The sequence below is a fragment of the Oculina patagonica genome, chromosome 8 (genome assembly GCF_052425735.1).
Source record: "Oculina patagonica isolate OP01 chromosome 8, crgOcupat, whole genome shotgun sequence".
In the NCBI taxonomy this organism is placed as follows: Eukaryota; Metazoa; Cnidaria; class Anthozoa; order Scleractinia; family Oculinidae; genus Oculina; species Oculina patagonica.
Window position 1 is genome coordinate 11,471,046 of NC_135765.1, and position 19,706 is coordinate 11,490,751.

At 41.6% G+C, this 19,706-nt stretch overlaps 1 protein-coding gene and 2 pseudogenes across 1 annotated transcript; all 3 read right to left on the reverse strand.

Moving 5' to 3' along the window:
- Window positions 1–2,190: 2,190 nt before the first annotated feature.
- LOC144663496 (uncharacterized) lies at window positions 2,191–5,271 on the reverse strand (annotated as a pseudogene).
- Window positions 5,272–8,766: 3,495 nt separating this feature from the next.
- On the reverse strand, window positions 8,767–12,962 carry LOC144664151 (uncharacterized; annotated as a pseudogene).
- Window positions 12,963–13,457: 495 nt separating this feature from the next.
- LOC144662328 (uncharacterized) lies at window positions 13,458–17,021 on the reverse strand. The gene is made up of 2 exons (XM_078523114.1): window positions 14,152–17,021; window positions 13,458–14,117 (listed from the first exon to the last, which is right to left on the reverse strand). The coding sequence occupies exon 1, from the start codon at window positions 17,019–17,021 to the stop codon at window positions 14,214–14,216; it is 2,808 nt and encodes a 935-aa protein (XP_078379240.1). The 3' UTR covers window positions 13,458–14,117; window positions 14,152–14,213.
- Window positions 17,022–19,706: the final 2,685 nt, after the last annotated feature.

The window sequence follows — 19,706 nt, forward strand, 5'->3', positions numbered from 1 at the left end:
CATGTTCTTTTTTCAGATTATAAAGACACATGAATTAAATGAAGATTTTATTCATTTTATGAAATTACTACACTCGATGCAAAGCAGCGAGGTTAATTCAGACGTACCGCCGTCATATATATTCTTTGTACTCCGATGAAGAATAGCTCTTTGTATGAAAAAGCTATCCACGAGAATATTCTATAACGATTTAAACTTTGCGTATGCATAGATACTAACTATGACGTATGCAATCAAACTCAGACTCAGCTTTTAGCACATCCATCAAGTCAAATTTCTATATTCATATCTATTTCTAGATTGAAATATCTTCTATCCTCGGAAGACTAAAATCTGCCTGAACAACAACTGAACCGACTGTAATCAGGATTGGTCACTTTTTTGGTGTAATTTTCCCGAGGCACACTGTATAGTTTTGGTACTAATAATATACATGAAAAAATTTCTCAAATCTGATTGGCTTAAAGAAATGCAGTTTTTAGTAAATTCTATGCAGAAATGAGTAAATACAGTGCAGAAAAAAGGAAATTCGGTGCAAAAAAAGAGAAAAAAAACCAGAGCATTCTGATTGTTTAATAGACAAAGGCACCCACAGAGGGCCAATCAAACGCTTCCACGGGATCTGAATGGCGCGAAGTTTGGATCTGCTTCGAGATGCGAGTAAAAAAATGGCTGGCGTTTTGAGGACAGTAGAGGACCAGAAGACTGCTCTAAATACCATATTTTGAGGACAGTAAAGGACCAGAAGACAGCTCTAAATACCATAGCACTGAAAAGCACTGGTTTTTATCGACTAATTTGCTTGTTTACAAGTAAAATGGTAAAGATATTGGGGGGGGGGGGGGGGGAGCTTGTCACTCTAGGACCGAATTCCGCACATTTTTGTTAACTCTCAAGGGACTCTTTTAATTTCTTAAGGGATTACTTTCCGCTGTGGGTGATCAAAGCGTCCCACTCAATAGTAGTGCGTTAACACTTGCGATCTAGTAGAAAAAAACGTGACTTGTCAAATTTTTAAACGTTATATAACAATTTAAAAACGTGACTAGCCCAAATCTTACGTAACATAACCAATTGAGAATGCCCAAATCTTACGTGGCATAACCAATTGAGAATGTGAGGGATTCAGCGCTCGAAGCAACGAAGTTTGAAACGACTAAGGTCGCGCAGGACTCTTGAAATAATTATGTTTGTATTTATTTAAAGAGTACAACAAACGAAATATTCATGAGAATATTTTCTCAAAGTTTTTTGTACAAGTAATTACACGTTATTGTTCTCAGCTTTGCGTTCCGTGCGCTGGAACAAAGCGAATTATCATAATTAGATTCACAGCTTTGAATAAAGCACACGTTGTTGTAAACATTGACTCGGTAGGTCTTCGGAAGCGGAAAATCCTGCTAACAAACGAGCGCTCCGTTTTGTTTTCATGGAAAAGTCCACGCCTTATGAGGAACTACGCGAACAATGGTTAGTGAAAATATTGTCCACAATAAGATATTAGCCAGCGATGCCGGACCTGCAAGCTTACGTGAATTCATAACAGTAAAGCGCTCCACTTATAACCTCCACTTATAATCATCAAACATCCAAGTTGCGGTCAACAGCATTTTAACAATCACGTGCGGAGAATTGGTTTTGTTCAATGTCCACAATATCAGTTACATAGCAGCTACTAGTCGTTTCTGTAGGACCTTGTAGTCGAGTTTACTCTTGGTTTACTGCTATTGCCATTTGAAGGAGTCAAAAAATGCACGGCTAAGTAATAGAACTGACAAACACTACTCAACCCACAAATCTGAAAATCATGCACATATGCATTCGTCGCTGTAAAATATCATTAACTTTTTAAGCTTAGTCAGCCTGGTCTCCAGTCGTCCCCGGCGAGTTTGGATGTGACGTCACCCGTCAAGCTTGTCGGGAGAAATCGCTATCGCGCTCGGTTCCAGGCCTCTTCAGCTCTCTCGCGGGTAAGCCTGGGGACGAAGCTGAAGCTAAGTAACATGTTGACTTTGTACTGTCGCTCCAAACTAAAGAGTAGCACTGATAGACAACTGAATGAAAAAGGTTAGACAACAGGACTACCATCCTCTTCTTTGCGTAGTCACAGGCTTCTAAAATGTTGCGATTATTTTAAACATGAGATTCGATACAATCGGATTAAAAAAATATTCTTTTTGGTTTCCTATGTTCCGTTCGGTGATTTAAAGTCTTTACAGTAATTTAGCCCAAAGTTTCTTAACTACTTTCAAATCGTTAAAAGTAATACAGCATTGATGAACAGTGTTTACACAAAAGAACTACATTCATATAGCAATTTTATAGCCATCTTTACGAGATTTTAAAATATCATAGATCTGTGACAACCAAAAAAATGATTAACACTGGACACTGTTAACAACAATTTTTAGGTCGTCACGCTAAAAACACATTGCGTGACGTCTCGAAGAACGAATGAGAAATCACGTTTGTTGTCCATTACACCGGCGGGATATCCTAGAATGACGGTGGAGGTGCACTTGGCTGGGGTCCGACGGGATAAGGAGGTAAGGCAGGCCCGGTAAATGGATTGACCGGTGGATACGGTGCACTACTGTCTGCAGGTGCTGGATTGTTTATTTCTACAGTGTACGAGGGTGGATGACCATATGGCTGCGGTACAGCTAGATGGAGAGGAAGTGGGGGGCCTCCCTCTGGATTGTGAGGCGGGTATGGCGTGCTAATGACCTGGGCTGGATCACTTTGTACGAGATACGGGTTAACAGGTGGATATGGTGTGGCGCCATTTTGAAAGGCGGGGTTGCCTGCACCTGGATTGTTCATCACAGACATTGGGTAACCTGGGCAGGTGTTGTCTGGACCACTGAAGTTCACGACAGAGGATGCACTGCCAGCAAGGACTGCAATCGCATCCATCACGTCCACCTCCATAGGCGGTGTTGTACTCTTGTACATCTTTTTCTTCAAGGCGTAGTAGCTCTTAGCTGTGTTAGCCCTGAACAGCCAGCGGTAAGGCCAAGTCATCTGCAACAAAGTGGCGATCCAAAAGAACAGAGGCCGAATCCAAAACGGTTTTACCCTCATGTCCACATAGGCAGAGATCCGCTTCTTCAGCCCAGGAATTTCTTTACTTGACGAGTAATCAGTGAATACATCTCGGTGGCGATTTCTCTCCAACATTTCTGCCACTTGTCTCTCGTAGTCATCTGCTGTTTCTTGATCGCCGAAGAGGATACTTGAGTCGATCTTCACCCGAGTTACGGCAACGGTACTCAGAGCTGGCATCTCTCTCTTGGAAACATCAACTCATGAACCGAAGGTGAACTCGTCTTGGTCAACAAATGTCACTACTTTCTCGGTATAAGTCTCAGTGCGGGACTGCTGGTTTCCGTTAGCGTCTGTGTAGTAAACAACGCGTGTGCGTGTTTCATAATGGTAGCATTCTACGAACATGTTGATCCTCGGCGGGACTTTCTGCATCCTTTGTATGTACCCCCAAGCCGTTTCGTCTGCCATAATGTTTTTGAGGTAGTCTAGCTCGTGAGAAAAGCAGCTCTCTATAAAGACGATCACAGGGGAGAGACAAAGCATTGCAATAGCAAAGATTCTCAACATCTCAAAGACTGAACCGTACGTTGTACAGTGAGACACTTCACAACCAACAACGTAGATAAGCCACAGGTAGAATGAGACATACAAATCCATGGAAATAAGCCTCCATAAACTTGCATTTCTGACGAAACCTCGTTTGCGGCTCAGTTCTTTCGCCTCACTTTCCCTTTGGTAATCTTGAACAGCTTGTTGGCACTCTTGAACGCCTTGGTCGAGTTCCTCTTGACTTCCTGCTGTAGCAACTCTTTGAAGACGCCTCCCCAGTTCTTCACCAGCGTGTTCCATTCTCCTCTGGTCGTCTTCTTGTTCCTCGACTTCCTTGCAGGATGCCCTGCACAAAGCGCAGCACCACAGGACGAAAGGCAAAAGGATTTGCACGAGGACAGCCACAGTGATTACCACTGGGACTACAATAGGGTTGTCATCAAAGTTGACGGAGTTAGCCTGGGGTGTGCCTTGATTTCCAGGATACCAGGCTGTAGCTCGAGTTCGAGGATACCAAGGTGTACTTCGAGTTTGAGGATACCAAGGAGCCGTAGTCGGATCTTCTCTCGTGCAGGCCGACCCTTGTCCGCTCCAGTACGAACTGTAACTGCCATCCACACACACATAATACCTCATAGAGGGATTCGATCCACTGCAAAATGCCATCCCAAGATACCCGGGACGCTTTCTCGGGTAAGCAAAATTGAGTTCTGTACTGGCTTTTGGGCTTGGTCCGGGGCACTGTTTATTGACAGAACATGTCATTCCAGAGTAGCCGGAAGAGCAAAGACAGAGTGTTTCGTTACCGGAAGTATAAACGCAAGTGGCTTTGCTGTCACACGGATTTGATGGGCAAGTGTTCGACACTGAAGCCACGCCCCTACACTTGACCTTGAGATTGGGCTCACGTAGCCAACCCCTAATGTAATTCACCGACCAAGTTTTGCTAATATATTCAGGTCTCAGTGCAAAATCCTTAACTCTCATGTGAATGTTATCGTCATAATCACTCGGTCTATACTTGCCAGACACCACCCAGTAGCTGTCCACGTACTGTAGATACCATGTCTGAGTGCTGTGCCTAAAGACAGGACGAAGATTTCAAAACAAACCTTGTGTGCGATAGAAGTAGTCTGTTGTTGGATCGTTCAATGTGTTGCCCCTTCCATCGTGGAACCACTCGTTCAAGTAGACTCTGTCCGAGTTACAGTCTCGAAACTCGTCATCGACGCACACAGCTTTGATCATAGGAGAAGAATAAGTGGTTGACACAACGTAGTTGGTCTTTTCGCGTCTGTTGTAATACTGCCATTTTTTAACAATTCCACCAAATATGTCATTTCTGTCTAAGATCCCAGATTTCAGCCAAAATGAAGGATCACTATAAAGAATAGCAGCCACGCCAAAGTAGTCGTTTAGATCGAGTCCAAAAACCAAATAGTTGTTGCCTTTGTCGCTGACGTGGTAATAAAATAACAAGTTACCGTTCTCTCGACGGTAAACAGGAAAATTGTTGTGATTGTTTTTCTCTTTAATGTAGACGCCTTCGATGATTTTGTATGGATTGGTGTCTTCGTTGATGTTTTGAAAGAAAATCCTCGGACATAACGTTCTAGAACTTGTACTTGCAAGTAATGTGCTTAGCGTAAACCAGAGGAGGAGAGTTGATGCCATGATTACTCTTCCTTGTGTGAATGGTTCGTTACAACTGTGAAGGCAATATCCCAACAGCTGAAAAATGCTGTAACAATAAGGGCCTCTTCATATTCATATATGAACAGACCACAAAATTCATGCTGGTTATAAAACCAACCTCGCATGAAGAGGCCCTAAGGCCTGACGGACCATTTAATTTTTTAATTTATACAATGAAGTACTTTTATTCGTCCATTATATTTCTAATTTACAGAAATGTCATATATCTGCTAAAAAAATATTAATATATAATGACTGGAGATCTTAGCAAGCTCTACTGAGCTTTTTTAAAGAAGATCCCCATATGTTAAAAACTAACAATAATATAGCAGATGGATATAACTAACACGGGTTTTGCGTTTTTTAAAAAATTAACTATAATCTAGCTTAAGATTTTGCACATAAACTTTTGCTGATTTTTTAAATAGGCTATATGTTTTTTAATACTTTAAGTTCCTTAGGTAATTTGTTCCAAATTTGGGCCCCCCTACATTTAAGAGAAAATTTCCCATAATTTGTCCTTTTATAATCAATATATATATTTGAGGCTGTTCTAGTGTTATGGCTATGGATCATTTAATTTAATTTAAAATAATTAGTAAAATAACTTGGTAGATTATCACTAAAGTATGAGTACATAAAGAGTGCCATCAGGTATGTATTTAACTCATATATATTAAGAATCTTTAATGATAGGAATAGTGGTCTAGATTTTTCCTTGTATTTTGCAAACTTCATAATTCTAACTATCTTTTTTTGCAGCATAAATAATGATTTAAACCTGGATGGATAAGTACTTGTCCAGACGATATTACAGTATGTCAAATAAGGGTATACCATGGTGTCATAAATTGTCTGTAGAGTTTTTTGAGATAAGTAATGCCTTGCCTTGGCCATTATACCTGTCATTTTTGATATTTTAGTAGCAACTTGGTCAATATGATATTTCCATGTGAACTCATCATCTATGTATAATCCCAAAAATTTAGTATACTTAACTTGCTCAATTTCTTGGTTGTTTATTTTGATTGAAACATTTTGATTTGATTTCTTCCCTCTGGATTTGAAAATTATTAAGTGTGTTTTCTTAATATTTAAAGAAAGTTTATTAGCAGAAAGCCAAGATGCAACTTTACTTAACTCTCGGTTCATTGTTTCTTTTAGAGTAACTAAATTTTTATGACTCAAACACAGATTCGTGTCATCAGCAAAAAGAATAATTGATAAGATCTCTGAGCACCTTGAAATATCATTCATGTATACGAGGAAAAGAAGTGGTCCTAAGACAGATCCCTGAGGCACACCACATTTGATTGTTAAGCTATCTGATTTTTCTGATTTATATTTAACCATCTGTTTTCTGTTTGTTAGATAGTTCTGAAACCATTCAAGGGCAATTCCCCTTATTCCATAACGTTCCAGTTTTTTAAGTAATATTTCATGGTTTACTATGTCAAATGCCTTTGCGAGGTCTAAAAATACTCCGATTGTGTATTCACTGTTATCTATTGCCTGTAGTATCTTAGTAACAAGCTCTATGGTTGCTAAGTTGGTTGAATGTTTTTTTAATTAGTTTTAAAGTTTGGAAACGATTTGTAGATTTTTACGGTAACAAGAACAGTGAAATACGAGTGAAACAGTTCCGCGTGCACGAAATATCTCACAGCTGTGACGAAGGACGTCACGCTCGCGTTGTTTGTCACGCTTCCAACACGCACATCGTACAATTTATTACGGAGAAAACGATGCAAGACGGTAAAATATGGAAAACTTAATGTCTAAGACGTTAATTAATGGCTGATGGAAATACCGTGTTGAAATAAAGTTATCATATCATATCACCCAGTTCTAACGAAAAAAACACCCTTAAGTTTTAATTTCAAACTTTGGAAATGAGTTGTAGTTTTTCTGCGATATTAACTACTGAACGGCAGCGACAAAAAGTTTAAAACAGTGTGGCGTGACACGAAAGATCTTTATACCCAGCCTGTTTAGAAAACGAATCGCTGTTTCAGTGTTCCCATGTTTGGCTGTTTACCGATGGCCAATTTTCTCTGAAAATCTGTTGTGTAAATTAATAAATTTTGACCTGAAAACCGTGAAGTGTTTTCAGATTTGGAGAATATTTGAAGTACATCTTTTATTATTTCGTGACGTTCTTCGTCGCCATACTAGATCAAACTGAAACGCCTCGGTATTTTCTTCCTGTCTTTCATGCATGTCGGAGATCACTCACATCTTTCAGATTAGCATTGCTAAGTTACTTCCTATCTTCTATATTTTCCGCTTTCTTCTCAGATTTTAGCACTGCGTCTTAGGAAATGCAAGATCTAGGGATACACTAACAAGCTGAGTTTTTTTTTAGAAAATTGACAAAAGTAAATAAGCCGCTGTATCGAGTATTGAAAAGGCGACGTTTCGAGCGTAAGGCCTTCCTCGGAGCAAAGTAAACGTTTAACGTTCGAAACGTCAAAATTCGTTATGGCAGTTTATTTCCCTTCATCAACATCGAGTTGATAATTTACTAAGTGTATCACTTGCCTGCCGACGCAGCACAACAGGCGCTTTCTGTGTGTTTTAGGGCCACGCGCAAGAGGGACCAGAGGACTACCCAAAATACGTCGCGCCCATTTATGATTTACTTTCGAATATTTACTTTCGAATATTCATTTGCGTTGACCTATAATAAGGTAATTGGTGTTTTTGATGGCTTTGCGATCAAAATACAAGTGCACGTACACAGCTGTACATTCGGTGAGAATATTAAACCAGCGAATTAATTTTTTTATGCAAGCTCGACAAGCTATATCAACGTAAAAGTGTTTAGGCTCGTTTTAAGCCGTTTTTAACTGTTGCAGGATCCTTTCTCATTCCAACGTAACTGACTGATGTGTCGCGGTATAACAGCACAACAGTGACGTCATAATTGGTGTTTTTGCAACCTCGCTGGGGACTACTGGGGACGAGGTTTGTTTTCCAACAACTTTCCCGAGCGCTCTACGATTTATACAGGCCAAAAAAGCATTTTTTAACATGAAATATCTCGGCGGTGCAAAGTCCAATTACTTTGAGACGTTGGAATATGTTCACTTGGTTCTTAATTAGCACTTTGGCTTAAAGTAAATCTCTGTTCATTTGACCTTAATGACACATTAGGTAACAACACGCTCGTTGTCCATCACACCACCGGGATCATGTTGCTGTGTTTCTACATTGTCATGTTTTTTTTTTCCTTTTCTTTACTTTCCCTTTCCTTTTTTCCTTACTTTTCCTTGTCGTTTGTGTTCTTATAACGTTTTTTCATTATATTATGCTTTTACAAAGCTGCAACGTTTTATCCATGCACATAAAGCCCCATGTGTTGTTGTTGTTGTGTTGCAAACAGCATAATCCTACGATGGAGGAGGAGCACTTGCCTGGAACCAGTTGGATGATGAGGAAAATCGGGCCCAGTATTTGGATCTAGCGGTGGATTCATTGCACTGCTGTCTGGAGCTGGATTATTAATCCTTGCATTATACAAGGGCAGGTAAGCATTTGAATGCGGTACAGCTGGATAAGAAGGAAGGAAGTCCACCCTCTGGATTGTAATGCGGATACGGCGTACTTAATTATGCCATGGCCTGGATCACCTTGTCCGAGATGCGGATTAACCAGTGGATATTATGCCTCACCATTTTGGAAGGCGGGGTTGCCTGTTTCTGGATTGCTCATCACAGACATTTCGTAACTTGGGCAGGTGTTGTCTGGACCACTGGGGTTCACGACAGAGGATGCACTGCTAGCCAGGCCTGCAATCGGATCCATTACGTCCACCTCCATAGGCGGTGTTGTACTCTTGTACATCTTTTTCTTCAAGGCGTAGTAGCTCTTTGCTGTCTTGGCTCTGAACAGCCAGCGGTAAGGCCAAGTCATCTGCAACAAGGTAGCGATCCAGAAGAACAGAGGCCGAATCCAAAACGGCTTCACCCTCAAGTCCACATACGCAGAGATCCGTTTCTTTAGCCCGGGAATTTCTTTACTTGCCGAGAAAGCAGTGAAGACATCTCGGTGGCCATTTCTCTCCAACATTTCTGTTACTTGTCTCTCGTAGTCATCCGCTGTTTCTTGATCGCCGAAAAGGATACTCGAGTCGATCTTCACCCGAGTTAGAGCCACAGTTCTAAGAACTGGCATTTCTCTTTTGGAAACATCAACCCATGAACCGAAGGAGAACTCGTCCTGGTCCACAAATGTCACTACTTTCTCGTTATAAGTCTCGGTGCGGGACTGCTGGATTCCGTTATGACTGTCCCAGTAGTTCACAACTCTCGATCGTGCTTCATGATGGTAGCATTCTACAGCCATGTTGATCTTTGGCGGGGCTTCCTGCATCCTTTGTAAGTACCCCCAAGCCGTTTCGTCTTCAATAATGTTTTTGAAGTACTCCAGCTCGTGACAGAAGAAGCTTTCTATAAAGACGATCACAGGAGAGACACAAAGCATAACAATAGCAATGATTCTGAAGATCTTTAAGACTGAACTGTACATAGTGCAGTGTGAAACTTCACAACCAACAAAGTAGATAAGCCACAGGTAGAATGAGAAATACATGTTGATGGAAATAAACCTCCATAAACTTGCATTTCTATAGAAACCTCGTTTGTGGCTCTTTTGATTCGCATCGCTTTCCCTTTGTCTGTACTCTTGCACGCCACGGCCGAGTTCTTCTTGACTTCCTGTTGCAGCAACTCTTTGGAGATGCCTCCGAAGTTCTTCGCAAATTTGGTCCATTCTTCTCTCGTCGCCTTCTTCTTCCTTTACCTTTTTGCAGGTTGTCTTGCACAAAGCGCAACACCACAGGACAAACGGCAGAAAGATTTGAACAAGGACAGCCACACTGGTCACCACGGCGACTAAAACTATGTCATGAACGTTGATGGGTTCTTGGGTCGCACGAGGAGCGGCCGTAATCGGCTCCCCAGTCGGATCGGAGCAGACCGATCTTAGTCCACTCCAAGAACTGGGCTTGTTATCCTCACATACAAAAACCCTTATAGATGATCGATCATTGCAAAATACCATGCCGAGATCGCCGGGTCGATTTTCAAGGTATTCAAAATGAGTTCCTTCTTGATAGTTAGGTATGAAACACATGTTGTAGTCCTGACATACCACTCCCGTATAATTTGGAGGGCAGAGACAGAGCGTTTCGTTACTGGAAGTGTAAACGCAAGTGGCTCTGTGGTAACACGGATATTTTCGGCAAGTGTTCGACATTGAAGTCACGCCCTTACACATGACCATGATATTAGGCTCGTCATGCCATTTCTTGAAATGCACGTCGTGCACCTCCCAAGTGTTGGTGATATATTCAGGCCTCAAGGCAAAGTCCTTAACTCTCATCGCAGTCCTGTGTTGCTGTTTTACCACCCAGTAACCGTCCACGTACTGAAGATACCATGGGGGATAATCATTATTTAAAATGTGTTTATAGACAGGACGGAGATTGCGAAACATACCTTGTATGCGGTAAAAGTAGTCATTTGCGAAAGTATTCACAATGTCTCCCATAGAGACGGGGATGATCTTTTTGAAGTAAACTCTGTCCGAGTTACATTCTCGAAAATCTTCATCGACGCATACAGCTTTGATCATAGGAGAAGAATAATTGGTTGACACATTGTATTGGGTCGAGTCAAGTGTGTTATAGAATGTGTATCGGTACTTCAAGGAGTACTGCCAATGTTTCACGATACCACCAAATACATCATTCCTGTCTAAGATTCCAGAATGCAGCCAAAAATGGGGATCTTCATAGAGAACAGCAGACACAAAATATATCTTATATTGATTATACAGACCATACCGTGCAAAAACCAAATAGTTGTTGCCTTTGCTGACGATGTGATAAAAATACAAGTCCTGGTTTTCAAGGCGGTAGACAGGAAAATTATTGTGATCGTCCTTTTCCTTAGTGTAGACGCCTTCAATGATTTTGTACGGCATGGTGTCTTCGTTGACGTTTTTGAAGAAAATCCTCGGACATAACGTCCTAGAACTTGTAATTGTGAGCAATGTGCCAAGTATAAACCAGAAGAGGAGACTTGATGCCATGATTTCTCTTGCTTGTGTAAATGGTTCACTGCAACTAGATGTGACGACAAATATATATAAATCGCGCGTAATCAGCTGAAACGTGCTGTAACAATATTGGGCCTTTTCATATCCATATATCCATCATACGTGAACAGACCACAAAATTCGTAACGTTCCAGTTAAATACCGAGCCAGCCTCGTATGAAGAAACGTTTAGTAATGGACCATTTTATTTTTAAGGGAGAGAAAGGTTACAACAACAACGAAATAGGAGCGAAACAGGGTGGTGTGCACGAAAGATCTTAGAGCTGTGACGAAGGACGTTTCGCTGACGTAATTTGTCACGCTTCGAACGCGCATATCGTGCAATTTATCACGGAAAAACGGTTAAATAGGAACAACGTAATGTCGAAGAAGTTATTCAGTTCTAACGAAAGAAACGTTGAGACTTTATTTAAAATTTTGGAAACGATTTGTAGACTTTGTAACTCGAAATAGAGAAATACGACGAAAATAATGTGGCGTGCATTAAACATCTTTATTATAACTGCGACAGCTGTAACGAAAGACATAACGCTCGGGTTGTTTGTCACACTTCCAACGCGCGCATCGTGCAATTTATCACGGATAAAACGACGTAGGACGATAAAATAGTGACGAAGTGATGTGAAATACGTTATCCGTTTCTAACAAAAGAAAACTCCAAGTTTTTATTTGGAACTTTGGAAACGATTTCTTTTTTTTTTTACAATAACTAGAACAACGGCAAAAAACGTGCAATTAAAAAGTGTGGCGTGACACAAAGATACTTGTCAGGCATGTTTAGGAAACGAATCGCTATTTCATGTTTGGCTGTTTACTGATGGCCAATTTTAGCTATCCCTACAAAATCTGTCGTTTAATTAATCAATTGCGACCTTTGGAGAATATTTGAAGTATATCTATTATTATTTTGCCACATCCTTCGTCGTCAAACTAGATCAAACTGAAACGCTTTGGTATTTTCTTCCCGTCTTTCATGCATGTCGGAGATCACTCACATCTTTTGGATTAGCATTGCTAATTAACATCCTATCTTTTATATTGTCCGCTTTTCAGGTTTTAGCATTAGCCTAAGCAAACACAAGAATTTGAGGTAAGATACACTCTTTTTTCTTTAAGAATATATTTTTTAAGAATATCGAGGCTGAAATCGAGGCTGGGATTTTGAAAAGAATTTAATTTTGTAACTACAATACAAATGTAATTTTTCGACTAAACAGAATAAAATGTTTCGTTTCTCAGCGCAAGCCGTATGTTTGATGCTAATATCATTTCTTCAAGAAGTTCTTTTAGAGTTTTACTTAAACAAGTACTTAAAGGAACGACATTCGTGAAAAGCAGCTTCTTCTTTATGTAGATTATAATTAGAGTATTAGTATTTATGTGAGGATTATGTGAATAATTTTAAAAAGTTGATTTAACCGTGTTAAAATAAAGATTATCCATCCATCCCTTCACCAAACACTTGTAATTAATACCTCAATATACCATAGTAATACCTGGTGGTTTTACGCTTTATCAACATCATGTTGATAATCAACCAAGTGTTTAACATGGCCGTCGACTGCCGTCGATACAGCAAAACAGTCGCTTTAGAAACCAATAGCTTTGTTTATTTGCGTCACCCTAGTACCCAGGCGTTCCCTTCCCGCATACCAATTTGGCGCGAAATTTGTGACGTCACGGAATAACACAAGCCCTTAATTACGCAGCCTCGCGCTCGCCCGAGCGAGGAGGAAAACATACAGGGACTAGACTACATATCAGTCTTTTCAGTCGGGGAAATAAGTGCCAGTTGACGGCGACATCACTGCTCCGAAAGTGACTGAGCCCGCGGTTTCCGTACCAGAAGTTGCTAAGCAACAGAACAAATTTGTATGCGCGATTGCTTTCGGAGTACTCGTGAGCGCTTGTGCTAGTTTTTGATTGAATAAAATAATTTGGGAACTCTTCGAGTGCTTCAATGAAGATTTGTCAAAAGCGACACTTATTTCCACGACTGGTTTTGGACAGATTAAATACAATGACAAACATCTTACTTCTTATCAACTATAAACTTTTAATTACAAACATTCAGGTCTCGGTCAACAGCATATTAATAACTGGTTTGATTCAATGTCCATGATCCCCACTGAGTTACCGATTTGGCGCGAACACAGTACCGTCTATAGTAACCATAGGTCATGTTCTAGAGGACCCTACCGTCGAGTTCATTGATGCCATCAGAAGCAGCAAAAAGGAACTAAGTTACTACTGCCAGAAGAAATTTTGACAACCATGTCTCAACACACAAAATTGACTATCATGCATTCAACACTGAAAAAAGTTGATTACCTCATCAAGCTAAATACCTTGTTGACTTTGCACCGTTATTTTAACCTTGAGACTACATTCAACAACTAAATGAAAGGTTTACCATCCTCTTGTTTGTGGTCACAGGCTTATAAATTTTGAAGTTTCATAATTATGATTATTTTGAACATACGTTTCCTAGAGGGAAAGCTCAAACCTGTGTGTACTTAATATAATCTGGTCAAATTACTTATTATTTTTACTTGTGTTAGGAGTCTAAAAATTTTTTAAATCAAATCGCAAACACTGAATTCACTCAAACGAACGCTCTTGCACGCTCTAACTCATCGAAAGTAACACAGCAAAACAAAGATAACAATGTTCATGCATTCGAACTTCATTTATAAAATATACTCAGTCCTAATAGCCATAATTAAGAACTTTTACATTGCGTGACGGCTGAAATAACGAATGAGAGGTCACCCATGTTGTCCATCACACCACCGGGGTCATGTTACATTGTTTGGCTGCGGTGGGTTGCCTACAGCGCCCTCGTATGAAGGTGGAGGTGCACTTGGCTGGGGTCCGGCGGGATAAGGAGGAGAGGCAGGTCCGGTATATGGATCGAACGGTGGATACGGTGCACTGCTGTCTGGAGCTGGATTGTTTATCCCTGCAGGATACAAGGGCGGAGGACCATTTGGCTGTGCTGGCGCTGGATAAGGAAGAAGTGAGGATTCACACTCTGGATTGTATGGCGGGTATGGGGTGCTAATGCCATGAGCCGGATCGCTTTGTCCGAGATATGGATTAACGGGTGGATATGGTGTGCTGCCACTTTGGAAAGCCATGTTGCCTGTTCCTGGATTGTTTATCACAGACATTGGGTAACCTGGGCAGGTGTTGTCTGGACCAATGGGGACTGACGATGCATTTCCAGCCAGGACTGCAATCGGATTCATCACGTCCACCTCCATAGGCGGTGTTGTACTCTTGTACATCTTTTTCTTCAAGGCGTAGTAGCTCTTAGCTGTCTTGGCTCTGAACAGCCAGCGGTAAGGCCAAGTCATTTGCAACAAGGTAGCGATCCAGAAGAACAGAGGGCGAATCCAAAACGGTTTTACCCTCATGTCCACATACGCAGAGATCCGCTTCTTCAGCCCAGGAATTTCTTTACTGGACGAGTAATCAGTGAAGACATCTCGGTGGCGATTTCTCTCCAACATTTCTGCCACTTGTCTCTCGTAGTCATCCGCTGTCTCTTGATCTCCTAAGAGGATACTCGAGTCAATCTTCACCCGAGTTAGAGCAACGGTACTCAGGGCTGGCATCTCCCTCTTGGAAACATCAACCCATGAACCGAAAGAGAACTCGTCCTGGTCAACAAATGTCACTACTTTCTCGGTATAAGTCTCAGTGCGGGACTGCTGGTTTCCGTTAGCGTCAGTGTAGTAAACAACTCGTGTGCGTGTTTCATAATGGTAGCATTCTACAACCATGTTGATCCTCGGCGGGACTTCCTGCATCCTTTGTATGTACCCCCAAGCCGTTTCGTCTTCCATTATATTTTTGAGGTAGTCCAACTCGTGAGAGAAGCAGCTCTCTATAAAGACGATCACAGGACAGACAAAAAGCATTACAATAGCGAAGATTCTCAACATCTCAAAGACTGAACCGTACGCGGTGCAGTGAGACACTCCACAACCAACGAAGTAAATAAGCCAAAGATAGAACGAGAAATACAAATCCATGGATATTAGCCTACATAAACTTGCATTTCTATAGAAACCTCGTTTACGGCTCAGTTCTTTCGCATCGCTTTCCCTTTGGTAATCTTGAACAGCTTGCCTGTACTCTTGCACGCCGTGGTCGAGTTCCTCTTGACTTCCTGCTGTAGCAACTCTTTGAAGACGCCTCCCCAGTTCTTCGCCAACTTGGTCCATTCTCCTCTGGTCGTCTTCTTGCTCCTCGACTTCCTTGCAGGATGTCCTGCACAAAGTGCAGCACCACAGGACGAAAGGCAGAAGGATTTGCATGAGGACGGCCACAGTGATTACCACAGGGACTATAATAGGGTTGTCATCAAAGTTGACGGATTTAGCCTGGGGCGTGCCTTGATTTCCAGGATACCAGGCTGTAGCTCGAGTTCGAGGATACCAAGGTGTTCGTCGAGTTGGAGGATACCAAGGAGCCGTAGTCGGGTCTTCCATTGTGCAGGCCGACCCTTGTCCGCTCCAGTACGAACTGTAACTGCCATCCACACACACATAATACCTCATAGAAGGATACGATCCACTGCAAAACGCCATGCCAAGATCCCCGGGTCGCTTTTCCGCGTAAACAAAATTGAGTTCTGTACTAGCTTTGGGGATTTGTGAGGGGCACTGTTTATTGACAGAACATGTCCGCCCAGTGTAGCCAGAAGAGCAAAGACAGAGTGTTTCGTTACCGGAAGTATAAACGCAAGTGGCTTTGCTGTCACACGGATTTGATGGGCAAGTGTTCGACATTGAAGTCACGCCCCTACACTTGACCTTGAGATTGGGCTCACGTAGCCAACCCTTAATGTAATTCACCGACCAAGTTTTCGTGATATATTCAGGTCTCAGTGCAAAATCCTTAACTCTCATGTGAATGTTATCGTCATAATCACTCGGTCTATACTTGCCAGTCACCACCCAGTAGCTGTCCACGTACTGTAGATACCATGTCTGAGTGCTGTGCTTAAAGACAGGACGAAGATTTCGAAACAAACTTTGTGTGCGATAGAAGTAGTCTGTTGTGGGATCGTTCAATGTGTTGCCACTTCCATCGTGGAACCTCTCGTTCAAGTAGACTCTGTCCGAGTTACACTCTCGAAACTCTTCATCGACGCACACAGCTTTGATCATAGGAGAAGAATAAGTGGTTGACACAACGTAGTTGGTCTTTTCGCGTCTGTTGTAATACTGCCATTTTTTAACAATTCCACCAAATATGTCATTTCTGTCTAAGATCCCAGACCTCAGCCAAAATGAGGGATCACTATAAAGAATAGCAGCCACGCCAAAGTAGTCGTTTAGATCGAGTCCAAAAACCAAATAGTTGTTGCCTTTGTCGCTGACGTAGTAATAAAATAACAAGTTACCGTTCTCCCGACGGTAAACAGGAAAATTGTTGTGATTGTTTTTCTCTTTAATGTAGACGCCTTCGATGATTTTGTATGGATTGGTGTCTTCGTTGATGTTTTGAAAGAAAATCCTCGGACATAACGTTCTAGAACTTGTACTTGCAAGTAATGTGCTTAGCATAAACCAGAGGAGGAGAGTTGATGCCATGATTACTCTTCCTTGTGTGAATGGTTCGTTGCAACTGTGAAGGCAATATCCCAACAGCTGAAATATGCTGTAACAATAAGGGCCTCTTCATATTCATATATGAACAGACCACAAAATTCATGCTGGTTATAAAACCAACCTCGTATGAAGAGGCCCTAAGGGACGGAGCATTTATTACTTTTATTTTTAATTTATTTGAAAGTTTGGAAACGATTTGTAGATTTTTACTGTAACAAGAACAGTGAAATACGAGTGAAACAGTTCCGGGTGCACGAAATATCTCACAGCTGTGACGAAGGACGTCACGCTCGCGTTGTTTGTCACGCTTCCAACACGTACATCGTGCAATTTATCACACAGGAAACAGAGGAGCCAAATTTGACTTGAGTAAAAATAAACATGTTCGATCTATATCGTGCCGCTTGTCATACGTTATCTGATCTCTTTGTTTACGCGATGACGCGCGACTGTCAAGCCCTGATATCCTGTTGCGCTTGGCGTAGCCGCAGGCTGAATAACTTTGGGTGCCACAAGATCGTAATGCAGTCTTTTTCTCAGTACGTTTTCTTTCCCAATTCCGTCTTTACTTTTGCGCCTGCCACACATGTGCAGGTAAGCAAATGTAAAACAAATGAAAAAACAACGACAAACATCATACATCTTATCAACTATCAACTTTTAATCACAAACTAACAGAAAAAAGAATTGTTTGATTCAATGTCCACGATCCCGACTTAGTTATCACGGTCACGACACAATACTGTCTATAGTAACCAGTCAAGTTCATGACTACTGCCATATGAAGAAGTAAATCAAAGGCTCTTCGAGCAACCTCATGGTAATTCGATGAAGTGCCGTCCTTCCAATTTTTTCCACATAAGCGTTCAATAACGTAACGGTCTCACTTCATGTGCCTTTGAATATTTTTTTATCAGAGGAGTTGCGTCAACGGATCACTGATGCTTTGTACTATCTGGCTTCGTAGCGGAAATTCTATTTTTCACCACCAAAATAAAGTGTAACCTTTGAATATGTTTTTTACTGTCTGTAAAGTACTTTTCTGTCAGCATGTATATTATATACGTACCGGAACGTGACAAGCGTTATTTTTTTTAGCAACCTATGAAATTTGAATAAAAGATGCGGCTGACCACTTCGTGTTTCTGCTGGCGTCAAAGAGATGAAAAACGGATGACGTGACTTGACTTAACGGGACGCAAAACAGAAACGTGCTGCGTGGAAATCCTGTTTTCCAGTGAGCTGAAACGTTTTTTAAATCACGTCACTTGGCAAGCAAAACTGCATGTATTTCATACCTGCTCTCACTGTCGCTCTCACTAAGTCACAATCGCACTTCATTTGCCTCTTTGAATGTTTTCATGTTAATATCATATTAAACTCATATTAAAAATAGTCTGAAATCAAGAACTGAATGAAAAATGTAAAGCCACAGGTTTGCCATCCTCTTTTTGTGTGGCCGTAGGCTTCCAAAGTTACGCAATTTATGTTTTATGGCTATTTTGAACATACGATATAGGCGGCATTCAGACCTGTTTGCATTACAAAATAACTGAAAATCGGGTTTAAATCTGGAATCCAAAACTTTCCTCAAAGCAAATCACAAATTTTGAATTCGCTCAAAAGAACGCTCTTGCACACATTAAATCGTCAAATTATTACACAGCAAAGCAAAGATGAACAACGTTTACGCATGTTGTACATCATTTGTAAAATATACAAAAAGAAATTACTCGCTCGTTGCATGTTCATCGCACTAACGGGATCATGTTATTGTGTTGCCTACAGCATCCTTGTATGACGGTGGAGGTGCCTGACTCGGCTGGGGTCCGGCCGGATATGTAGAAAAGCCACGCCTAGTATATGGATTGAGCGGTGGAAACGGTGCACTTCTGTTTGGAGCTGCATTGCTTATCGCTGCAGGGTACAAGGGCGGAAAAGCGTTGGGCTGCAGTACAGCTGGATAGGGAGGAAGTAAAGGATCGCCCTCTGGATTGTGAGGCGGGTACGAAGTGCTTATGCTATGGGCTGGATCGCCATTTCCGAGACGTGAATTAACAGCTCGATATGGCGTGCTCTCAATTTGTGAGGCGGGGTTGCCTGCACCTGGATTGTTCTTTACAGACATTACGTAACTTGGGCAGGTGTTGTCTGATCCTACGGCGTTCACGACAGATGATGAATTTCCAGCCAGGGCTGCAATCGTATCCATCACGTCTACCTCCATAGGCGGTGTTGTACTCTTGTACATCTTTTTCTTTAAAGTGTAGTAGCTCTTAGCTGTCTTAGCTCTGAACAGCCAGCGGTAAGGCCAAGTCATCTGTAATAAGGTAGCGATCCAGAAGAACAGAGGCCGAATCCAAAACGGCTTCGCCCTCAAGTCAACATACGCAGAGATCCGCTTCTTCAGACCAGGAATTTCTTTACTTGACGAGTAATGAGTAAAGACATCTCGGTGGCGGTTTCTTTCCAACATTTCTGCCACTTGTCTCTCGTAGTCATCCGCTGTTTCTCGGTCTCCGAAAAGGATACTCGAGTCGATCTTCACCCGAGTTAGAGCAACGGTACTCAGGGCTGGCATATTGGAAACATCAACCCATGAACCAAAGAGAACTCATCCTGGTCCAAAAATCTCACTACTTTCGGTCTTAAGAACATTTTTCAAAA

Coding starts and splice junctions, on each gene's coding strand:
- LOC144662328 (XM_078523114.1), bottom strand. CDS start 17,021: ATGGCATCAACTCTCCTCCTCTGGTTTATGCTAAGCACATTACTTGCA.